This window comes from Mixophyes fleayi, chromosome 2 (genome assembly GCF_038048845.1).
Source record: "Mixophyes fleayi isolate aMixFle1 chromosome 2, aMixFle1.hap1, whole genome shotgun sequence".
NCBI lineage: Eukaryota > Metazoa > Chordata > Amphibia > Anura > Limnodynastidae > Mixophyes > Mixophyes fleayi.
The window spans coordinates 344962100-344980251 of record NC_134403.1 but is presented as its reverse complement, the minus strand read 5'-3'; the positions used below and the strand labels follow the sequence as shown (position 1 = coordinate 344980251).

At 39.1% G+C, this 18152-nt stretch overlaps 1 protein-coding gene across 6 annotated transcripts in view; it reads right to left on the bottom strand.

Annotated features, from left to right (window-relative positions):
* Window positions 1-18152, bottom strand: part of ROBO1 (roundabout guidance receptor 1) — an 859323-nt gene that overhangs the window by 69121 nt on the left and 772050 nt on the right. For all 6 annotated transcript variants that reach the window (XM_075197076.1, XM_075197073.1, XM_075197074.1 and 3 more), the window contains 4 exons: window positions 9583-9707; window positions 7623-7794; window positions 4968-5173; window positions 356-437 (listed from right to left, as the gene is read on the bottom strand). In XM_075197076.1, the coding sequence (XP_075053177.1) occupies window positions 356-437; window positions 4968-5173; window positions 7623-7794; window positions 9583-9707 (585 nt within the window). The remainder of the gene's footprint in view (window positions 1-355; window positions 438-4967; window positions 5174-7622; window positions 7795-9582; window positions 9708-18152) is intronic.

Genomic DNA, 18152 nt, shown 5'->3' with positions numbered 1-18152 from the left:
CATACACACTGCAGGATTGGAACAACATCCTTCCATCGTTGAACGAGATTTTTAGTCCAGTTTAAAAATCAAGTGAAACGATACAATGAGCTTTGGAACGATTATCGCTCATCGTTGTACCCCACACACTAATGTGATATCAGGCCGAACAATCGTTTATTGGGTGATTGGCCCAATAATTGGGAGAAAACCCTGTAGTGAGTACCCAGCCTTACTTATAATTTATATTGCTATGGACTGCACTGCAATACCATATTCTCCTTGGTGCTGCACAATGCCACTATATTCTACACTGCTCTGTAATGCAGAATATATTTGAGATATAGTAGAATATTTTTATATTTGTATTTGTTACCTTGAATCTCAATGAATGCCATCCAACTGGCTTCCCCGCTCGGAGTAGAGGCAGTGCAGGTGTACCGGCCTGTGTCACTTAACTGAAAAAAAAGCCTGAAATTAGTATTTGGGGGCTATCAGGAATGCACTGGGATGGAAAAGCAATTACCGCTCCATATAACAGAGGATGCTTTTGGCTTCGGATAGAGAGCTATTAGCTGTTCCAGGGAGCCAATTTGTTTCACGACTTCAAAGAAGTGGCAAAATACATTATTTTATTTGTATAGTGGAATTAATAACAACGTTTATCAGACTAATTACACAATTACACATGCAAATATTTGCTGAAAGTAAATTCATGTCAAAGGACATACGCAGCAGCGAGTGTGGGATTATAACAATCGTGAACAGGCATTTAAACTGCGGTCATTTGTTATATGCTTTAGTTTTCATTCCAGTAATATTCACAACGCACTGCAAATTATACATTCTGCTGGAGGTAAGACGGTCGCAGAGACGGTGATAAAACAAACAAACAAACAAACAAACAAAATTAAGCTCTGCTTTAACTTGGGGGGGAAACAAACCAAAGAAAAACAACAGGTGAATTTATAGGTATGTATGGAGAGAGGGTGTTCTACATATAAGGTGTGTGTACAAGACAGGATAAGAGTTTATATTCCATTCTTGCAAAAAAACCAAAAGTTAATTAATGGTAAACAGTCACATTTAAAAGACCACTAAATCTAAAAACTCAAGTTCCCTTGAAAGAGCGACGGGCAGAACTGGCCGCTTAGGTTTTCAATGTGTAAGTGACACAGAGGTCTATTTATCAATTAGAGAATAGCCCTAAATCTAGCAAAAAGAAGAAGCCTTCCCTGCCGATGACAGCTATTGCCAGCTATAGCTGGCAATCAGTCTTACTGGGTCTGTTCTGGTGCAGGTTCCCCAGGGGGAAGCCTACTTAGCATGGACAGCAGTGGTAGAAGTACCGCCACTGTCCTCCTACCGCTTTTGCAATCTCAGAATAGCGGCAGACAAGTTACTGGAGAGAAATAAAGCATTGTTTCCATTGTTTTCCTTTTTTTTTTTTTAAATAAAGTTTTTTACCTTGTTTTTTGTTGTTTTTTTCCTAACCAGGCAATGCAACGCATGCAGATAGAGACGCTGCACCGCGCTGGTGAGGGGTAAGACTCTTCTTACCGCTGCCAGCCATTATCGCTCAGCCGTCCGGCCATCTTTTCTTGTTAAATTGGGCGATAGAAGATTTTCTATTGCTGCAATAAGCAGTGTTGGAAAATCTTCAATTTCGCACAATATGGATAAAACGGGCAGGTGCTGCTCATCCATGTCATTGTGTCACTGTGATTGTGGCGCTCATCTGTGATGTCACCACCAAGCGCCAGTCTGAGGGGCTGAGGGCGCTGCCCCCACCTGCCAAGCTAAGAGGCAGAGGGCACTGCTTAGGAGAGGGAGCGGTGGTACCGTCAGGGCTTGCACCGACAGTAATAATCACAATATAACAGGTCAAAATGTCTTAACTGCATTGTGTGACATTGTATTTACACTTATCCAACCTTATCAGCCATCTCACACTGCAGCGTTAGTCAGTGGGCTTATTAGCAGGAAGTCTGATATGTATTGGAAAAATATCTTTCCCCACAATCACAGTTTTACTCCAAATATCTTTAATTCTGATAAAATCCTAAATTTGATTTACATCATATAAGGAAATTTGTATTCTACATTTAGCGGTCTTTCAAAACAGCTCTATTTATAGGAATGTTAGTCTGTATAAATAATTCTACGTACATGTATTGGTATGTTCTTTGCCTATGTACAGTATAACGTTTGTGAGGTGACATATACACTGATCCCTCTTTATAACAAATGCTCGGAAGATTCCAGAATGGTGGAACTAGAAATGGGCGGGGCTTGGGAGTTTCCTTGGGGTAGATTAGGATGGGGATTGGGTGGTTCAGGTAACACCATCCTTGCTTGTCATTAGTTACAGTCACTGGACAAATGGGCATTAAAAGTAAAATATTCATTGATATTTCACCATTTATAGCAGGTGTTAAGAAGGTGGAACACTATACATTTATAACACATAACTATTTGTTTACATTGGACGCAAAGTTGCATTACTTATCTATGATCTGAATTAAATAGTGTAGCTCCGCCGCCAAAAGCTGCCACCACCTTTTTCGACCAATAAAACTAGGGGGTGGGGCCACATTGACGCGTTCATGACGCCAATAAGTCCCGCCCCCTCCATTTACTTTCCACAGCCGGCTGGGAATCGGGAGAATTGCTCTCTCTCCCGGGAGTCCGGGAGACTGACCCAGATTTCGGGAGTCTCCCGGATAGAGTTGGCAAGTATGACATAATCTATATAGCAATAAGCAATAATAAAGAAGAAGGAATGTTTATATGGCATGAGAAGTTCATCAGATAAAGGTGACATGCTATAACATAGCGGTATGGTTACTCAGATGGTGGTGACATGCTATAACATAGCGGTATGGTTACTCAGATGATAGTGACATGCTATAACATAGCGGTATGGTTACTCAGATGGTGGTAACATGCTATAACATAGCGGTATGGTTACTCAGATGGTAGTGACATGCTATAACATAGCGGTATGGTTACTCAGATGGTAGTGACATGCTATAACATAGCGGTATGGTTACTCAGATGGTGGTGACATGCTATAACATAGCGGTATGGTTACTCAGATGTGGTGACATGCTATAACATAGCGGTATGGTTACTCAGATGGTGGTGACATGCTATAACATAGCGGTATGGTTACTCAGATGTGGTGACATGCTATAACATAGCGGTATGGTTACTCAGATGGTGGTGACATGCTATAACATAGCGGTATGGTTACTCAGATGGTGGTGACATGCTATAACATAGTGGTATGGTTACTCAGATGGTGGTGACATGCTATAACATAGCGGTATGGTTACTCAGGTGGTAGTGACATGCTATAACATAGCGGTATGGTTACTCAGGTGGTAGTGACATGCTATAACATAGCGGTATGGTTACTCAGATGGTGGTGACATGCTATAACATAGTGGTATGGTTACTCAGATGGTGGTGACATGCTATAACATAGCGGTATGGTTACTCAGATGGTGGTGACATGCTATAACATAGTGGTATGGTTACTCAGATGGTGGTGACATGCTATAACATAGCGGTATGGTTACTCAGGTGGTAGTGACATGCTATAACATAGCGGTATGGTTACTCAGATGGTGGTGACATGCTATAACATAGCGGTATGGTTACTCAGATGGTGGTGACATGCTATAACATAGCGGTATGGTTACTCAGATGGTGGTGACATGCTATAACATAGTGGTATGGTTACTCAGGTGGTAGTGACATGCTATAACATAGCGGTATGGTTACTCAGATGGTGGTGACATGCTATAACATAGCAGTGTGGTTACTCAGATGGTAGTGATACCCTATAACATAGCAGCTTGGTACTAACAGTCACGTCAATGCGCAGTGGAATTTGAGACATTCCATTTAGCTATGACCATACTTTCTGATCTTATTGGTCTAAGTACCTTCTTACAACCTATGTGTATTGCTTAACAGCAGCGACAACATAGAGAAGGTTTGCATAAAATAATTGCATTAATTGCGGCAATATCCTGCTGATGGCATTCTCAGAGAATGGAGCTCTATCATTTTTAAACAACCTATTAGATTTATCACAAAAAAAAAAGATGTATGGTGGTCCTTCTGTACGCTGGGATAAAACAATTATTCTACAAAGGTCACTTCGACCATTGTACGCCAATGTTATGGCAGAAATCTCTGCTCATTTTTTCTTGCGCCTGTGCACAGAAAAATGAGCACAGATTCCTACTTTAATAGCTGGCAATAGGCGATGTTCAACTGCACCTCGTGCCGAATTGAATCCTCCGCTAAAGGTCACAAAATTAGAGTTTGTTAAAAAAATGATGTATATGACACCACTTTTTAACGAAAGAAAAACACTTTAACCTTTTTTAAAAAAAGAGGGTGTGTTTTTTTTTTTTTTTAACTGGGGCAGGCTTTCAAGAGAAATTTGGCATTTACAATTATCCATGGTTTGATTGTCAGGCTGCTATTACTGATTTATCATTCTGCTCATTGTCATGGACTACCATGGCGACCACAGTCACATGGCACGTGAAGCTGTGCACTGTGTACTGTAACCCCCTTCCCATCAATCTCCCCCTTCTGCTTTCACATGACGTGCTGAGAGCTGTGAGCCTGTGTGTGACTGGCAGACATACTTTGCACCCTCCAGACAGATTTTGAAAAGGAAATAATGAATTGTAAGAGGAAACCTAAGAAAAATGACCATCAGATGCATACTTTCTTGCTATTGAAAGAAAATAAAACTTCTACGTGCCGCTTTAAATTAATGCAACAGTAGGTTTTAATATTACCAAATGTACAACTTTTGCAAATAATAGTCATTTTTAAGACAAAATGTAAAAACAAATTTAAACACGTTTTTGAGAATGTGTCCCAATGTCTTTTACAGACACAAGTAGGATAATACAATCTTAATTCACAACATATTGATGTCACAGAATAACTTTATGTACCTTAGCGTATCTGATCTGCAGTGATCCGGTGTCCAGCTGTTTTACACGTGAGTCCTGGGTTGTCAGAAGGGAGCCATCCTTCCTCCAGTGGATTGTGGGGACTGGAATTCCTGTAGCCACACAGTTTAAGACTAAAGTGCCATCAACAGCCACTGTTTGATTCTGAGGACCTTGTCGAATAACTGGAGGAGGACGGTCTGCCACCACTGCCAAAGGAAACAACAGGAAATAGATGTCTGCAACTGGAAGCAATTTTCTAATCAATCAAGCAACAGTCGTTGCTGTAGGCTTTGAAAGAAGCTAAAGATAATTAAGCCAGTAATTAAACTAGAAATCATACATTATTCAGGGAGAATGTTCAAGATAAGCACGACACAGAATACTGAAACCGTATCTCTTGTTTGAAGGGAATGATGTTCACAACTAGCTGGCATTTTTCAAGCAACATATTTTAAAAAAAAAAAAAAAAGCCGTTTCAGAAATGAACCAGGAATTTTCAATTCACTTCCAATAATTTAATAGCTTGGAGTGCTGAGTGGCAAAATATAGAGTTTCACCGTTCTTATCCACAAAAAAAAAATGACACGGTGGGGTGAAAGAAAAACATTAGTTCATCACAAAACGATCCAAATCTCGGCTTTTATCCATCTTACGCTAATGCAAAAACAGATGTTTGGATGACATGCAAGAAATGTACATTAACACACTTCTCATGTATACCCTTGATGCAACGCTCTTGATGTTCACATTGGGCATGTTTGTTTTTAATATTAAAATTCTTCTAAAGTAGCATCTCAATTTCTTTAAGCACAGTATTTATGGTAAAGAGTTTAATGGCTTATGGTTTTTGTTAGGGTTTGTATAGGTAAAGCAAGAATAACAGTATATTTTGGATAGAGCAGGTGAATATACAAGAGGGATCTGGCAATAAGTATCCTAGAGGTAACCTATGAAGCAGATGGAATGAGAAGGCGAGGAAGGGAATAATACGTGAGGATTAAGCGCTCATGCCAAGCCTCTAGAGGAGCCTCAGGTTGCACCAATAGTGGGCACTGCCAGTTTCTGCAATCAATGGGTTGGCGCTAGTGAATATTTAAGCTATAACAAGTGTGGCACAAGATGTGTCAGACATGTTGGATTAGTTTCAAATGCTTTAAAAACTTGGGTTGGATGAACAAAGACTATGCGGTATATTTACTAAACTGCGGGTTTGAAAAAGTGGAGATGTTGCCTATAGCAACCAATCAGATTCTAGCTGTCATGTTGTAGAATGTACTAAATAAATGATAACTAGAATCTGATTGGTTGCTATTGGCAACATCTCCACTTTTTCAAACCCGCAGTTTAGGAAATCTACCCCATTGTTTTTAGATGACCTCTAGGTTCGTATTGTGAGCCCAATGGAAATATAAATGCCCATGCGTATGACCACATTGAAAACTAACTATTGTCAGGGACAGGCCAGGAGTGGGCTGCATAAGGCACAGCATTACTCCAATTACACATAAGGGGTCTTTTTCAAAAAACAAACCTAGATTCACATCACAAATATAATCTTTACAATTTGCAAGCAGATAGCTACCAGTACCTTATGGGAAGCTTAATAAATTTGGAACACTAACTTGGCTATGGATGTGCATAAGAGATTGTATTCCATTATTACAAGGAACAATCTAGTACATACTTGCTTACATTCCTGGAATTTCTGTGAGATTCCCAAAATTCCGTGGCATCCTCCTGGACTCCCAGGAGAGCAGTTCTCCCTCTCGCATCCCACCCATGTCCCTTGTAAAGTGGGCGGGGTCTTGATGAGGCAATTTGCATCATCATAGTCCTGCTCCCCGATCCTGAATGACACGCGGCATCACACAACGACAACGCACTTACCTCTTAGACCTCCCCTCCATGATCTGCCGGAGGGTGGGACTAAGAAGTAGACAAGTATGATCTAGATAATGACCATGATCCACAAGATAAACAACTCTAATATACTGCAATATTAATCTCTGCCTATGTGAAACTAGAAAGGAATCCGCTCCACAGAATATAGCTGTTTTATAGGTTGGTACTGGTTTAATAGTGGTAGGTTCACATGGCAGATTCCGTTATTGCATGAGATCATCTCGCCCAGCTCTGTTCTGGCAGCTCCCGCCACATTAAAATTTAACAAACAGATGTTAAACCAGCATCTCCGTGGCTTAGTCCCCGTAGGCTCTCTATACAGGACTATATTGATTCCATCTTTAATTTAACAATGCCAAAACCACAGTGTGACTTTTATGAACAACGGTTGGACTGGCATTTAAACTATGCGCCAATCCATCCCGAATATATTTCACATAACATCAATAAACTATTTTATCGCAAAAGCTTAATCCATTCCAGCGATAATATAGCCAAAATATTAGCATTGCGGCTGTACAAAAGTCACATACTGAGCTGAAACCACGCACATCGGGAAGCCAGAGCCTCTACTCCTGGCACTGACAGCCAATTAGGAAACCCAAACAGCACTAATTAAAAGCATGCTCCACACAGAAAGCTGTAAAACAAGGAGACGCTTGGAACAACTCCCTGTTTTTGTGAAAGGATTACAAAGATAAAGGAATGATGTGTCCTTGAAAGCTTTAGAATTAAAAACTGTTTGTACTTTACCATCAGTGACCTCTAAATAGGCCTTTGTTGTAATACTCCCGGCCACGTTCAGAGTCTGGCAGATGTAGTATCCGACATCGGACTTCTGGACATTGACAATGGTAAGGTCTCCGGTTTGGGAGACTGAGAAACGACTGGATGACTGCGGAGGTTGGTAGGAAAACAGAAGGTTCTAAAAATGAGAGAGAAAAAAACGTTATCAGTAAAAAAATGAATCTCACTTTGCAATTGAAAGGTGTAATGGTGGCATAATATTATAATGATGCAACCCATAGTTACCAATGAGATTGTATCTGTCATTTGGGGCACTATGGTGGCACAGTGGTTAGCATGGCTGTGTCACACTGCTGATGTCATGAGTTAGATTCAGACCAGGGCCCTGTATGGAATTTCTATGTTCTCCCCATGGTGACGTGGGTTATCTCCGGGTGCTCTGATTTTCTCCCACACTCCAAAAACATACTGGTAGTTTACTTGGCTTTGGACAAAATGGACCCTAGCGCATGGGAGTGTGTGGTAGAGAATTTATGGTTGTAAGCTCCAATGGGAGAGGAACTGGTGTGAATGGTTCCATCCTCTCTCTACAGAGCTGTGTAATATGATTGGTACCATGTAAATAAACTATAATAAATAATACATTTTAATCTGATTTGTTGGTGTGGGTTACAGCGTTTGTTTCACATCTGGACCGTTCTCTATGCATGTCCCCACCCATGACCTCAAGCCCTTATACTGCCTTAAGTCTATGTCCTAGGTCCATTTACATAAGAGGACATTTGTGTCCTCCACTGACAAGTACAAAAATGTTACCTCAAGAGAGCAAGAAAAAAGGACAAAGAGTAAAAAGAAAACTTAGGAGCAATATCTAAAGAAAAAAAAATCCTTCTGTATATAAATATTTTTTTCTAGCTAGAAAATATCCGTCACAATGGCAACCAAAACTGTAAACCCAAAAATATTTTTTTTATATTCCAATGTCATTAAACGAATGCAATATAAAGTGTAATTTCCGAAGAACTGATCTGCAAAGCAGCTTAGGGACAGAGGTACACAAAGAGGTAGGTAGAAATGCTAAGGCAATATATGCATATTCAAGAGACTTCTAACTTTATTGCTCGTAACATATCACAAACTATACAGGCAAGATGCCGGCAATGTCTGACAACTATATTATCATAACAACAGACATACACAGACTATTATCTCTCACATTGACTGATTGACTTTGGTTGCCAATCAGCAAAAAAAATATTACCAATTACTATAAACAGTTCAGATGAGGAATAACCGACCCGTTCTGTCTTTTATAACACAAAACCTTAGTAAACTATAGATATCAGAACACAGGCACTTACAAATGAATACTAAAATAGAATTTACAATTACATGCTAAACCTATGCTGGGCATAACTGAAGTCTTGTTTTATTTAGTGCTAAAAAAATGCACATCAAAATATTTATCCACAATGCTGTGCCCTTATTAAATGCATCATCCTTGTTTCCTTTGGCACACGGAGCTAGATCCGCTTTAAAAGCTGTATCATAAGCATGAAATGGAATAACACTCGCTGGTGAAATGAAAAAAATCTTTGGTCGCAGCTTGATAAATGGATGACCTTTCACTGATGTAATCAAACCCTTGTTTATCTTTGAATAATACAAGTCAAACGTGAAATAAATTGTCCCTGTCAGATCATTTATGGATCTGCTGCTGTTAATGATGTATGCCGTTCCCTTAGCTCGATGACAGCCATTTTGATATCCAAATTTAGCAAAGTGCTCACCCAGCGAAGCAAATCAGTGGCAGTAATACAATAAGTCGATAGAGGGTGATACATTCCAATGAACACTTTTATTTGGACTTCTAAAGCATTAACTGGTGAGGCTTGAGGCATATACTTGCAATTTCAGGGTTACTTGTAAATCAACTACAAGATTTTAAATTAAAAAAACACATTACCTGGCTACCTTCCTTTTGCCAGAAGATAGCTGGTTGAGGGTTCCCTGTCGCCTCACACTGGAATGTGACTGTACGCCCCAATGCAACAACATGATCACGAGGCTTCACCACAAAATTTGGAGGCTCTAAAAAAAGAGAATACGTCAATAAAACCTTATCTTGTTTTTCACTGGCCTTTGAGACAGTATAGATCTTGTCTTCCCCCTTAGTAGACTCAAAATGTCATGAAACCCAATAGCCTGATAGACTGACACGTTGATCCGCCCTGGTTGATCACAGTTCATAAAGAATTCAACTTTCTCTATGGGCGTCTAACGTCAAAGCTATCTCTGCTACTTTCCCTGACTCTATTTTGGCTGTGAGAGCAGGGGGACTGTACCACACACTATTTATTTAGGACCTTTTTTAGAACTGCATGTGAATAACATGAACGGAGAATGAAAATTAAACATCTGTTTGTGCCGTAAGTGCAAAACTCCACCAGCTTGTTCCTGTTTAGATGGTTTACACAGTTTACATGGTCAGTTCATATAACAGTAAACAGGATGTGTAAAATACCATATGTTATGTTGTTACAGTAACAACCATTAAAGTTAGAGGGGAAACGTACATCTGCACCTGGGAAAGAGATACACTAAATCCGCCTTGCAAAGAAAAAGACATTTTCTGGTTGGGTAAAAGTTCAAATAGTAATTGTCTTGTGTCTGTATTTCAAATTGGCTGAACATAGAGGTCTATACATCAAGTATCATTATTGTAATGATGGCATTGCTGGTCTTCATTCTGCTACAGACAGACAGAAGCAGTTATGTCTACATGAATCATTTCGCCCGGATAAGGGAATGTCTGCAGCATTTCAGAGCAAAATATCTCAGATCAACTAAAATGCACAAAATAAATATAAGTTGCCCGGCTTTGTGAAAACATCTTCCAGACGAACAGCTTCTTGAAAGATAATTACAATTCATGAGAATGTGACTAGCCATTTTACTAGGAACTAGTGATACCTGTGATCAGCACTCTGTGGCTAATATTATTGGGGGTTGACCAGTCTTCATGAGGCTTGACCAATATTCATGAGGTATGATCAATATTCATGAGGCATGACCAATATTCATAAGGCATGACCAATATTCATGAGGCATGACCAATATTCATAATGCTTTGGTTCCTAATAAATCATAAGTTCAGCGGTTCCCATTTTTTACATCCAAAGGGGAGGGACTAGCCCATTTTAGGGCATGGCTTCACAGGGGATTGGACAGTTTTTGTCCCACATTTGAACTAATAATAATTATTTCTTTATCATTTCTTTAATGTTATTTACACATTAAATTAGCATTAAATTAAGCTTTAGGAAATGATGTACGGATGAAAAAATAGGGTTAAGTCGGTGCTCTTGAATCAAACATACTTCAGTCCAGGACAAAGAGACATTTGTGCTGGAGAAAATATGAATTTGTAAGAAAATATGGTGATTGGAGCTGTACGTTATGGCAACACATTTTTGGTTTGTCCCGCATAAGGAGGGCTGACCCCTAGAGCCTCAGACTAGAACATCAACTAGCATAGTTAATTACAAGCTGGGGTATTCTGCAGTTTGATCAAAGCATAAAATGGCATGATACATTACAATTTGGGTTGTGTTTAACTTCCAACAAATTTAGGAGCATGCCGAAAATTATCAAATTAATTGAGATCGGATTATTCTTGCCCATCATGCTCATTTTAGGGAAACAGATGGTGATATAGTGGCCAATTGTATTCCTTCTGGCATTGGGCACAAAGCATAATATTGGAATAATCATTTATCTAAAACAAGTAAAACCAAAATAAAACTCATGTCTAGAGTTTAATAACCCATATGAAAAGCCATGCTACACTATTAATTTCTATCCTATAGATGTCTAAAATAGAAATAGACATGACTCTTATATTAATGTAAATATTGTTTATTTCTGTGTGAACTATAATGAAATATTAGTAAAACTTTTTCCTAACTAACAGCTGTATACAAAAATAAATGTATTTACTTCTTAGGAACTGTTAAAGCAGCAATCCCATGAAAATAATCAAGTGCATTTTTTTTTAAATAAATCAGTGTGGAAGACTATAAGAAGAATGTTGGTATTTACCAACTTCCTGTGTCTTTTTCTTCAGGCTGCTATTAATAATTTAAGATTCTGGGCTACCATGTCAACCACAGTCACATGACATATGATGTGGTGAGCAGAGAGGCTTTGGAATGCTCCTCTGAGCTCTGTCTGCACAGTGACATCCTCTTTCTCCCATCTCTGCCATCACATGACATGCTGAGAGCTGTGAGACTATGGGGTATATTTACTAAACTGAGGGTTTGCAAAAGTGGAGGTTTGGCCTACAGCAACCAATCAGATTCTAGCTGTCATTTGTAGAATGTACTAAATAAATAATAACTAGAATCTGATTGGTTACTATAGGCAACATCTCCACTTTTTCAAACCCGCAATTTAGTAAATATACCTCTATGTCTGTGTTGCTGACTGACTGTGTTTGTGTCTGGAAGCCATTTGTGTTTGCCAACCTGAGAGCTTTTGAACAGGTAATAATTAATTGTGGCAATATAGCCAAATACAAATATGTGTGCCTAAAAGGTACTTCACTTGATATTTAAAGAAACAAAATCCTCTATTCGGTATTGCTGCTTTAACATGCATAAACACATCTTGCTTACATTCAAATACAATGTCCCTGCAGTCTTATAGGGTTAAATTAAGAGGTACATTTAATAGACAGTAACACATTGAAATTTGAATATGTTCTTGTTAGACACTTTTGAAATTCACAGAAACACTTCACATTTACTGTACAGAAAAAGGGAAAGAATTTAGGAAGAAGCTGAAAGTTACTTTCTGTATTACCTACTTAGTAATAGCTAAGCAAAGACGTGCCAGGATGAGAGTGGAAAATTACATTCACATGAAAAAAAGAGAAGGATTCACACACCGGGAAAGCAGCGGTGGAAAATGAGAGCAATGCAGTGGAATAAGACACCAGCCAGAATTACTTAGAGACATAGGACAGTTATGGCTGTTTTGACGACTAAACAAATTTTCCTTGTTTAATCAGCTTTAATGCCCACCCATGTGGAATCATTTGCTTTTATGCTATTTTATTTTCACTCAGCAAATTAAAATAGGCGCACACTGGGGATATCTAGAGTCTCGGAGCAAGCGCAGGACTCTGACAGGGTAGATTCCATCTCCGTCTTTCATCAAAATATTTTTATTGTATGTGTATGCATACTGTCCATCATTGCAAATAGCATGGTGTAAAACTGGTGGCCCTAGGGCCACATACGGCCCTCTGAGTCTTCACCTGTGACCCCCAACTTCTTCCTGCTTTGTTTAGATTTGTTTGTCTTAGCTTGTCACACTGGTTTAAAATGTCTGCTGGTATGTTATTACAAATAGGTGTTTCCTTTCATTAAATGTATTGTTTTAGCTCATTACTTAAGGTAGATGTGTGGCCTTTTAGAGGACCGCCCATGTGCCCCTGAAGTGTATGTATCAATGACATATAGAATATACAGCAAATAATATATATACAGTCTGCTCTGGAGAAGCTTACAAACCAAAGCTGAACTATACAAGTGCCTGACTGTGCCAGAAATAACACCTGTAATCCCGCCAGTGCCTTAGATGCTAGAGGTAATACAAGGATTGCTGGTGCATATGTTCGTTTTTGTTTTTTAATGGGTCATTAAAGCAAATTTAAATTTGATCCAGTAGGAAAAGACATTGAGAAACATGTATAAATGTACATGTAAGATTTCCCATGCAATTGCAGGTGTTAAGATGTTTAATATTTTACGCAACCCTGCTGTCTACCTTATCGTAAGCAAATGTCATCTGCTGTCAGCTATTAAACGCAGAAATGTTGCCTGCAAAGTCCTTTAATTGGATTTTAGATATAAAGGGGCCTATATTACAAGTGGAGGAAAGCTCTAGATCCAGAGAAAACAGGAATTTTCGATTTTTCTGATTTAGAACCTCTCTGTCTACAACAAAGCCCTAGGGGTGGAGAAGAGAATTGGCGGATATCAGAGTTGGAAGACAATTGCTGAAGGCTATCTGTGGATATCGGAACTGGATGACTATTGCTGAAGGCTATCAGTGGGTATCAGAACTGGAAGACCATTGCTGAAGATTATAAGTGGGTATTGGAACTGGGTGACTATTGCTTCTATTAATAAGCCATTAATATAGCATTGAAAAATAGCGTTGCTGTGTTTACTCAGCTTCTTAAAATTGGTATTTATATTTTTAGACCACATTTGTATGAATTTTGGTTTAGCGGACAAAATGGCAGCCATCACTGTGTGCAGACAGCAGGTGCACCTGAATCCCACAGTGAAGTCATAATAATTAGATTAATGCTTTGCACACAAAACACTGCTGTATAGTATGTTAATAGAAAGGGGTTAAGAGATAGAATAAAAATCACTTTGTTTAAAATAAGCACTATAATCATATTTTAATTAATATTGTTACTAGGTTGAATTAGTGGATAAAGGATTTTCTTCCCTATGCACAAGAAAATATCAGTGACTTATTACCTTTCAACTTTGTCACAATTACCAATATTTTGCAGATGGTATTCTCAGCGGTCTCTCTGGGTTCCCAGTGACAAATGAAACATAAAGGCTGATTTGTTGGTGGGTAATGGAGGTCAATGATGAGGAGGATGGGGGAGTGTTCCGGCCATGATAACATGATGGATATAAAATGATGTATAATACAATTCCAACTTACCAGACACAACTAAAAAATAAAAAGGAACAAAAAAGAAAATGTGTAAAGTAAAATGAAAAATCATAAATATAAAAGAACAACATGAAAAATCATAAAGGCATCATAGTTCTGATGTAAAATAACATGGACAAATGAAATTAACTAAAAGTAAATTGAGAATGACAAAATGCTTGTTTTGCTGCACCGAGCAATGCTTTGGGGTTCAGTTACAAACTAGTAAACATGCACAAATGCTGCACATTTCGGTTGGTACAAGTGATTACATTTCTCTATCTCACAGATGTATAGGTACACACTCATGTTCTGCATTTGGGAACTAGCCCATGGAATTCACTCACACACTAGGGGGAAATGAGCAAAAATGTGGTTTCTAACTCCAGTCTACAACCACTTTAGAACAAACCCTTCATTAATTAAAATGTTTCCTTCTCCTAAAATACTGCTCAACGAGACGTCATTTATACCCCCAGTTGAAATGCAATATGCATCGATACTGGTCAATAGATTTGATGATCATTGGGGGATACTTGGGGCTAGATTTACTAAGCTGCGGGTTTGAAAAAGTGGAGATGTTGCCTATAGCAACCAATCAGATTCTAGCTTTCATTTATTTAATACTTACTACAAAATGACAGCTTGAATCTGATTGGTTGCTATAGGCAACATCCCCACTTTTTCAAACCCGCAGCTTAGTAAATCTAGCCCTTGGAGTAAGAGGATGACAACCTCTGAATAAATCATGAGATTAAGGGGACAGAGGGAACGTCTATTACACGTGTCACTACAGCGTTTATTACTTTAGTAGGAATATGCATTTTAAAGTGCTTTCAGATATAGATTGTGCCTGGTAGGCTGATTAATGATTTCAGGTTCCTCCGAGGACAAGCAAAGATCAAGTCCACTGACTGCTAAACAGTTACTACCATGAATGAGCCTTCTCCAGTCCTTCAACTTTATTTATATATTAATTAGCAGTACTTCCCATATAAATGGGCGCAATCACATCCATGTTTTAGGTCACAAAATGGCATTTGCTTTCCAGGCCCACATTCTGTCTGGTTTGTAAATAAACTTTAGTTGGGGGGCATTTATAACATACATGGTGCAAAAAGGAAAACGGTGGATTTGGCCACAGCAGATTCTGTTATATTTCAAGTACAGTTTATAAAATAAAAGCAAGAATCTGATTGGCTGCTATGGGTAACACCACCTGTTTCATTTGCACCAGTGGTCATTGTCTCTTTTCTCAAATGGCTATATCTTTAAAGGTCTGTAACCTGCAAAAAGTAGCATCAAAAATAAATGCATGGCAATTTACAAACCGTACCACAAGCCATCAATATGTGCAAATGCCCTAATTAAATGCTCATTGTGTACTGTTTGTATTTTTTTTAAATGCATATAAATTTCACTCTATTCAAGTCACATAAAGTGCACACAGAATGACAACTGATTACCAATGGAATATTGTTTGAATTATCAGTGTTTGTTTTTGAAATTTCCCAGCATACATAAAAGTAAATTAACATCTAGACCCACGATTGGTGGCTTAGCTGCCACTTATGTCTATGTAGTGGTGTTATCTTCTTAGCTGACGGACTGACACAGGGTAAGATCTTATTACTCTTATCTCATACTGAGCTGATCCTTCACTGCAAATGTAATGTGTGGCCCCCTTATGAGACAAAAGGACCACAGGTGAGGCCCCTACAAAATACCATGTTCCTAACCACTGAGCTATATATACGGAGACAATTCTGTTGTAATTCTAATTAAAAAGTGTAAACTATCATAAGCGTTACAGGAAGAATCCCAAAAGCACAAATCAATACAGACTTCCAAGATCGCAGACGCTCTTAAAACTTATTAAAAATTGTCTTTCATCTTTGACTTTCATATTCTGCCTATATGCACACTACACAAATTACACATACCTGTATTAAACAAACATATTATATGTCTGGACTAAAGAGGGCTACGCTACACCCATCCCCTTCACATACTGAGCTGATTTACATTCAGGAAGCCAGGAATGTGACAGCTGTTACGTTATTTTAATGCTGAGATATAATGATACGTGTAGATATATGTGATGCCACTGGGGAATGGCTGCTGGGTGCTTCTAGGCTCTGGTCCCAATCTTAGTATTGTCTAGATAGCACTTGGTGCACTGGCTTCTGTATATACAGGATACATGAATGGAACCCAAGACAGTTGGTTATTAAGGGCATAAGGTCTGTGAAGAAAACCTTTTTTAAAAACAAGTTGTACTTATTACCATAATACCCCTAATTAGTATGCAGAACTAGCAGACACCTAGGGGGGAATTCAATTGCCGGCAATGTGGCACGTGGACAATTGCGGTAGAGATATCCGCTCAATTTTAGAGGTGCGAGGAAAAATAAGCGGAGGTTTCCGTCAAAACTTCCGCCGCCAAGACTCTCATGGACGTTCCGTAGATACTTTGCGGCTAATTGTATCCCCCCCTAGACATGAACTCCAATAAACTGAAAGTTTTCTAAGTGCAAATGTAGGTTCTACCAAACATTATTGCATACTTAGACAAGCTATATATTTCAGTTTTTTACTTTCTTTGACATCTCCATTGAGTATGTTACATTCACAAAGAATATGAGTTTTCAATAAAGTAAAACGATGTTTATGGATATGTTTACATTTGCAAAATACTGCAATTAGCGTCATACTGGGTCTCTTTTGCTTAGAACAATAATTAAATATAGAGTATAATGCAACAGTAAGATATAAAGTTTCACATAGTGGATATTTACACATAAAGAAATGATGTCTACTCCTGAAATTCCTATAGAATAAAGACAAATATCATTGGTACGCCAAGGCCGGGTCAGGAGTGTACTTCTTTTCATGGTGCTTTTGACATAGGGAATCAATACAAAAAGTAAACATTGTTTAAGTGATGAAAGTTGAAATCCCGCTAAACACTAAACCTCAAAGATACTCTGCTCTTAACCTGCTTTGAAGAAAAACTGTAGATTACAGTCGGAAGTTCAGAACAAATAATCTGCTCCCTGCAAACATACAGAGGACTTCTTCCCACAAAAAGAGTATTATCCATATTTACTATGCAGAGCTTAAAAGGGACATATTATGTATGCTCTATTATACTCTCTCACAGGCATACTCATTTGGTAGATTTTCAGGGGCACATTTAAGACATGAAATATTTAAAACAGATGTACACTTGTGGACGTCACCGTCACATAAATTAATCAACTCCCCATAAATGAATGAACTCCCCTTTACCTGTAAGATGAGGGGCCTCCCCTGGGATCCCTCTCCCCCCCCCCCCCAATCTTCAATTATCTACTCTGGTTGACCAGAGACTTGAAGCAGAGGTGGAGAGTTGGCTCAGTAGGTGGATAGTTGGCTCAGTAGGTGGACAGCTGGCTCAGTAGGTGGACAGGGGGCTCAGTAGGTGGACAGGGGGCTCATTAGATGGACAGTTGGCTCAGTTGGTGGACAGGGGGCTCAGGAGGTGGACAGGGGGCTCAGTAGATGGACAGTTGGCTCAGTAGGTGGACAGGGGGCTCAGTAGGTGGACAGTTGGCTCAGTAGGTAGACAGGGGTCTCAGTAGATGGACATGGGGCTCAGGAGGTGGACAGGGGGCTCAGTAGATGGACAGTTGGCTCAGTAGGTGGACAGGGGGCTCAGTAGGTGGACAGGGGGCTCAGTAGGTGGACAGGGGGCTCAGTCGATGGACCAGGATCTGTCATTTCTTCTATGCAACTCTCTGAATA